The sequence below is a fragment of the Lepidochelys kempii genome, chromosome 24, assembly GCF_965140285.1.
Source record: "Lepidochelys kempii isolate rLepKem1 chromosome 24, rLepKem1.hap1, whole genome shotgun sequence".
NCBI lineage: Eukaryota > Metazoa > Chordata > Testudines > Cheloniidae > Lepidochelys > Lepidochelys kempii.
In genome coordinates, this window is record NC_136403.1 from 7,253,150 (window position 1) to 7,260,247 (window position 7,098).

At 54.7% G+C, this 7,098-nt stretch overlaps 1 protein-coding gene across 4 annotated transcripts in view; it reads left to right on the forward strand.

Annotated features, from left to right (window-relative positions):
• The window catches only part of ADAMTSL4 (ADAMTS like 4), a 59,959-nt gene extending 54,404 nt beyond the window's left edge, over positions 1-5,555 (forward strand). For all 4 annotated transcript variants that reach the window (XM_073322868.2, XM_073322869.2, XM_073322865.2 and 1 more), the window contains 3 exons: positions 1,523-1,702; positions 2,400-2,544; positions 3,641-5,555. In XM_073322868.2, the coding sequence (XP_073178969.1) occupies positions 1,523-1,702; positions 2,400-2,544; positions 3,641-3,780 (465 nt within the window). In that variant the 3' untranslated portion in view covers positions 3,781-5,555. The remainder of the gene's footprint in view (positions 1-1,522; positions 1,703-2,399; positions 2,545-3,640) is intronic.
• The last annotated feature ends 1,543 nt before the right edge of the window (positions 5,556-7,098 follow it).

Here is a 7,098-nt window from a genome sequence, read left to right on the forward strand (position 1 = left end):
TCCAGCCTAACGAGTAGCTGTGTCACCCCTGCCCTCTAACCTGGGGGCCCTTTACACTGCTTGGCGTCTATAGCCTCCAATCTGGACCGCTCCAAAACAACCTCCGGTGTGCAAGTCACTCCCAGCTACGTCTGTGTGTGCTCCAGCCAGACACACCTTGGCCCTCACCAGCCTTGGCTATACTGCAGGGTGACCCCAGCACTCCCCTGGTCCTAGATTTCCCCCCAGAAATGTATGTCCTGTCCTGCCCGGCCCTCTGCTGGACAATACAAGCGAGTATAAAGTCCCTCCATTTATTACTAGAAGTGACATGCACACATCTCGTTCCCCCAAATGGAGTTTCGCAGACACTTCGATTCCGACACGTGGATTAGATAAACCAATAAAACAAGTTTATTAACTGCCAGGAGAGAGATTTTAGGTGAGTTACAAGTCATGAGGCATAACAGTCAGAAATGGATACAAGAAAAGTAAAGAGAAACACTGCAGGTGCCTAACTTCGCAATCTCTGTTTAATTCGGGGCAAGGTTTACTCCCCACGTGTTCTCTGCCGTTTTACTGAAGAAGCTTCTTAGGCCAGGAGCCCTTCCCCAGTTCAATGGCGGCTTCCTTTGTCCCTCTGGTGCAGAGAATCGATGGGCAGAGAGAGAGAGAGAAGGGGAGCCTTGGGGTGTCTGTCCCCCTTTTTACAGCATCTCCCCTCCTCTTGGAAAACATTTCTGGCTGAGATTCTGGCGACAGAGAGTCTGTGTGGAAGGATGTTCCCTGCTGCTTTTCCTCACCTGTTTGGGGTTTCTGTTTCTACCCGCCCTGCTTGATGTCTCTGTTTGCTGCTTAAATGCCAATTAAGCAGAGCCCATGTTCCTTTGTTTGAGACAGGCCTGTTTGCCGGGCTCCCTTTGGACCATGTGTTAAGATCCCCATGCAGTTGGAATCTATCGCTTCACAATGTGGCCACCCATATTTTATCAGGACAGTATTGACCAGCAGACAATGACTTTTCTGATGATACCTCCCAAGGCATAACTCAGTACCCAGATTGTTACAGTAGTGTGCAGGGTGTGCACATGGGGACATTCTGTCATGGGGTGTATGGCTCCCCTGGTCTGTGTTTGCACTCGCCAACCCCAGTTTTGCCCTCCTGGGGGCCAAGGTCTCTCGCAGACCCCATAGGGACACACCGCAATTCCAGGAAGCACACAGAGCAGCAGCTGCTTTGCCAGCGAACAGAGACGGAGAGATTAGCGTCTCCCATGACCAGCTGGGCTGGTCCCGCTAGGACATGCCCTAATGACGAGCACTCCGGGTGGGACGTGGGTGGTGGGTGGGTAGCGGGTGGGTTTTCCCTCAGTGCCGGGTGGGTGACATGCAGGAGCCCTGCATCCGATAAAGTGAGCTGTCGCTCACGAAAGCTCATGCTCAAATAAATTGGTTCGTCTCTAAGGTGCCACAAGTCCTCCTTTTCTTTTTGAGTGCCCCCAGTGGCCTGAGCCCTTTCCCTCCCCTCCCTTCCCCCCCGCAGTGCTCGGCGGACTGTGGCACCGGTTCCCAGCGGCGGGACGTGATCTGTGTCAGCAAGCTGGGCTCAGAGTTCAACGTGACGGAGGCCTCAGAGTGCGCCCCCCTGGAGAAGCCGTCCTCCCTGCAGCCCTGCACTGGAACTGCCTGCGACGCTCGCTGGTTCTCCACCTCCTGGAGCGCGGTGAGAGCCTGCAGGCCCCTCCCTGACAGACCTGGGCTCCCACCCCCAACCCAGGCCCCTGCCAGCTGAGCCTAGGGAGACTCCCCTTCAGATGAGAGCCATACAAGGGCTATGACATGCAGTCGAACCATTCCGATCCCATCCACTAGAGGACAGTGCAGTACGTGCCCTGTGGCCATGCCAATCTGGTTGCCCATTTTTCCAGGCCCTGGAGGTTTGGCATAGCATGAGTGGCTATTCGTTTGCCAGATACTTGAGAGGCAGCGTCTCCTGCAGGGCCGTCAGGGAAAAGTGGGGGCTCAGCTTCACTCAGTGCGTCGGCTCTAAGCTGCCCCCAGCCTCAGGAAGAAAAAAATGGCATAAAATGGCATAAAAAATCCCAGCATAAAACCTAGTGTCCTGGCCAAGTCGGGTTGTCCCCTCCCCCTCTCTCCCCGTACAGGCCCCAACTTCACTTCCTCTCTTAAACTGCTGTTCAACAGCTGCTGCACCCAAACCATTTCAGCATTGAGTGAGCCCTGTGCAGCATTGCCGAGTGGCTGTTGCCAGCTGCCACGCTCTGCACCAGAGGTGGCTGCATCTCTGTGCTGGGTGGGGAGGCCGATTCCCCTGCACAAAATCTGCAGAGCAGTGCAGGGGTCCTTATGGTTCGGGGGGGATGTCGGTCACTCTCCTAACCCCCTCTCTGCCCCCGCAGTGTTCCAAGTCGTGTGTGGGGGGAGTCCAGGTGCGGGAGGTGCAGTGCCTGACCCAGAACAAAACCTTCAGCAATCTCTGCCAGTCGGACCTCAAGCCCATCAAGAAACGTTCCTGCAATACCCAGCCCTGTACCCCTGAGCTCGGTAAGGGATGCCAACCGCCTGTGTGGTCAGCCACCCCCTTTTCCACCCCACTTCACCCCTGCCTGAGTCCACCTGTATACCTCTCCTCTACAGTGCCCTAAGCAGAGAGCAGCCAAAGGGAGCCCAGGGCAGGGGGAGTGTCTAACAGGGGAGGTGGTGCAGACGCTGGGGCCAGGACCTGGTGCAGACTGATACGGAAGGGATGGACTCCCTGAGTGAGGAGTGCCCCTCCCAAGCCTCATGAGAGGTGGGGGCTTGGGGTATGAGCAAAGGACTGGCAACCAGGACTCCTGGGTTCTATTCTCAGCGCAGGCTAGTGATGAGAGCCAGGACTCCTGGGTCCTATTCCCAGTGCAGGGAAGGCTAGTGATGAGAGCCAGGACTCCTGGGTCCTATTCCCAGTGCAGGGAAGGCTAGTGATGAGAGCCAGGACTCCTGGGTCCTATTCCCAGTGCAGGGAAGGCTAGTGATGAGAGCCAGGACTCCTGGGTCCTATTCCCAGTGCAGGGAAGGCTAGTGATGAGAGCCAGGACTCCTGGGTCCTATTCCCAGTGCAGGGAAGGCTAGTGATGAGAGCCAGGACTCCTGGGTCCTATTCCCAGTGCAGGGAAGGCTAGTGATGAGAGCCAGGACTCCTGGGTCCTATTCCCAGTGCAGGGAAGGCTAGTGATGAGAGCCAGGACTCCTGGGTCCTATTCCCAGTGCAGGGAAGGCTAGTGATGAGAGCCAGGACTCCTGGGTCCTATTCCCAGTGCAGGGAAGGCTAGTGATGAGAGCCAGGACTCCTGGGTCCTATTCCCAGTGCAGGGAAGGCTAGTGATGAGAGCCAGGACTCCTGGGTCCTATTCTCAGCTCTGTCACTTTTCTTCTCTGTGCCTCGGTTTCCCCTTCTGTGCAGTGGATGATACTTCCTGCCCCGCCCCCATCTTGGTAAAACCCCTCTGAGAGCGAGGGCTGCTCCCTGGGTGCCGAGCAGTGATGATGGATTGGAAGCCCGCCAAGGGCGGGGGGTGTGGGACCAAACGGGGTTTCCCCACAGTGTTAACCCCGAGTGCGCCGCACCCCCGGCTCCTCACCGCTCCCCTCCTCTTTGCAGACGAGAACTGCAGGGACAAGTACCACAACTGCCCCGTGGTGGTGCAGGCCCGGCTCTGCGCCTATTCGTACTACAAGCTGGTGTGCTGCGCCTCCTGCACGCGGGCCGTGGCGCGGAGCAAGGACTTGCAGAGCCGGTAGCGGCGCCGGCCGGCCAGAGACGGGGGCCAGGCTCTCGCACGCTCATCATGCGGATGGGCGTGTTCCTTGGGGAGGACTCGGACGGACCTGGGCTGCTCGTCCCCCCCAAGGCCACCCCGCAGCATGTGGGGAGGGAGCAACCAGACTGTGCCCAAGAGGCCGGAACGGCTTTGAACGAGGATCATGGCCAGGCCGCATGCCTGGCTCGTCCCAGGGCCACACATCTTCCCTGTCGCTGGAGAGGCCAGTTCCGCTCGCAACTCTAGGGCCCAATCCTGGGTGGAGCTGAGTGCCGGGAGTTTGTCCCCGCTCACTCCAGCAGAGGCAGTCCTGCCCAGGATCAGGGCCCTTGTGTGTTACTGACCAATTCTGCGTACGGGCCCAGTGGTGAGGGGAAGGGGCCGCCGCAGGCCGCGATACTGACTGCTCCCTGGGGCCGGGATGCTGTAGGGCCCCACCCCCGGCCCGGCTGCCCCGTCATCACGTAGCCCCACAGGTGAGCCCGGAAAGCCCGCCACCCACCCTCCACTGGAAGGAATTGGTGCTTCCTGCTGGGTAACGCGACTCCCAGCGCTTCCACGGAGCCTGACCCTCGTGTTGCCTGCATCCCATGGAGCTGCGAAGCCCAGTGGTGCCCCGTGCCGGCCGGCCTCGTAATGGTGCAAAGGGACCCATGTGCTACGTGTCCCACCCCAGAGCCTGGCCTGGGCGTCATGTCTGAGGCCTCCAAGCCCCCTCTTTGGGCATGGAGGTGACACAACTCAGAGGCTGGGGGAGCTCCCAGTCCAGCTTCTGGCAGACACAAGTCACCGCCCCGATTAGCACCAGGCCGAGGACCGAACGGGCAGCAGGAACCTGAACTCCCCTCTCACCCCTAGGGGGTGCCCCTGCACGTGGGGAGCTTGCCCTGCACACCCAGCTCAGCAGCTTCTGCCGGTGCTGACGTGACCCCTGAATGCGTGTCAAGCTCGAGTGAGTCCCCTCTAGTTGTTTCCCCATCAACTTCCTTCCCTGTCCCTGCTTTGTCTGGGGAACTTACAGAGCAAACCTCCTCTGTAGAGCCCACGCCCCCAGGACGTCTGCATGGGCTGGCTGGCTGGCTGCTTTGGTGATAGCGTCACTGAACTGCTTCTCCCTCATGTCTTTCTGCTTCTCTTGAGACCAATGGGATTCTTGCTGTTAACTTCATGGGCTACAGATCAGCCCCTAGATTTCCCTTCACTTTTATTGTCCATGTGTAATCCCCACCTGCCTGCTTGAGCTATACACAGGATTTGAATCTGGGAGCTTCAGGAGAGAAAAAAAAAAAAAGCACACACGTCTACCAGTTGAGCTAAAGCATCACCTCTCTTAGGCAGTGTCTGTAGTAGACCTTTAACCTCTTGTGGACCAGCCATTGGACGACAACATGGACACACCATGCTGGAGCATTGCAGGGCCACATTTTATGAGGCTGGGTGAAGAAGAGGGTAGCAGGGGGTAGAAAACCCCTGACAAATAAAGGCATTATATTAAAGACATTTTATAGAAAATTTTTACTGCAAAGCCATTCAGAGTGTCCAGATTATATAAATATATAACTATATATTATAAAGATTGTATCTGGGTTTTTTTGTGCAAATCTAATTTATTTTGTATTAAAGATGAGCTGATGTTTCCCTGTGGGCTTATATTTCCCCCCCCTTTTTAAGAAATATGTTACTTTTGCCAACTTGAAGAACACAAAAAAGAGTATTCAGGATTAGTTACCTGGTTAAGGGTTGGTTGGTGCAGAGAAATCTTAGATGGGAGGGGGGAACTGGGGCTGGGAAAGACTGTGTAAAGAATAATAATGTTTTATTATTGTATTACAATAGGATCTAGAGTCCTCAACTGAGTTTGGGGCCCTGTTGTGCCAGGCATTGCATAGGCTGAGTGAGAGACAGTCCCCAAAAGGTTACAATCTAAAGCCCTGATTCAGCAGAGCGCTTAAGTCAGAGGAGCATGAGCTAACAGAGAGCTGGGCATCAAGACACCTGAGACAGCGGTAAGAGCAGGGAGCCAGGATGGTTCTGATTCACATGCTTGAAGTTAAGGGCATGTTCATGTGTGTTGCGGAATTGGGGCCTTAGACTCTGCGCTCTGCTTGGCTGGGATGGTGGCATGAGCCTGGTGAATTTCACTCTCTGTCAGGGACCAACCTGGCTACAGCATCATTGCAGACAACAATGGGAGACAACTGAATTTTGCTTCTGAAATGGCCACTCCCCAATACGAAGAAAAAGGAAGCAAAACTGAACAGCAACAGTGACTTCCTGAGCAATGGCAGGAAACAAAACATCTCCAGAAGACTCACTCTCCACAATCCTTTAACCCTGACATACAGCCCCAAATACGCTGACCAGCTTTGCAGAACTTCTGAAAAATTGAGGAACCTTCACCAAGACCTCACGTACTCCAAAAGGGACCCTCTCAAACAAGAAATCAGTGTATGGTGCCACACATGGGAAGGAAAAAGATCAGGAATCCTACGTGGAGACCATGCAAGAAAACCAAAACAACTATCAACTCCCTCTGATGCCAGCCATCCAACACAAAACAAAACCGTGGAACCAACTCCAAGAACTCCACAACCCACAGAACACCACCTCCAGGAGAAACCAGGGCACCAGGACCCACGTGGACGCTACATGACACCCCAACATCATCCATCTATCAAGACCACCCGTATCTGGAGCTGAATTGTCTCTACTCTACAAGGGACTGAACTTTGCCCAACTGCAAAATCTGGTATTGTACTAACGTCGAGAACTAGAGGAATTCTTTCGCTGACTCTGCTTCAAAGAATTTCACAACAATAGCAACACCACCCACAACTATCACGTCCCCACCGACAGGTCATAAGGGAAAAGAATCATATGACCCCCCAGTAGACGATATCACGCCATCATCATTACACTGATTGTGTCAGGGAAAAAATTGAAATCCTTAGTAAAACATCACATCCACCCCAATCTCTCTACCACCGAGAGAACAGCTACACAGTCCCTGAAAGCTAACCACCAGATACGGATCAAACCCGCATGCAATGGGGGCACCATTGTAATACTCAACCGTGATGACTACGTTAACGAGGCCAGCCAACAATTCTCTGACGCCGCCTACTAGGAAGAGATCAGAGAAGACCCCCACCACAAGTCACCCAGGAATTTAATCATCAAATCCTTCCCCAAACTACTCTCAAGAGAAACTCTACAATCTCGTTCCCCACAATTCCACCCCAGGGACCTTCTGCATGCTTCCCAAGAGGCACAAGAGACCCCAGGCAGACCCATCATA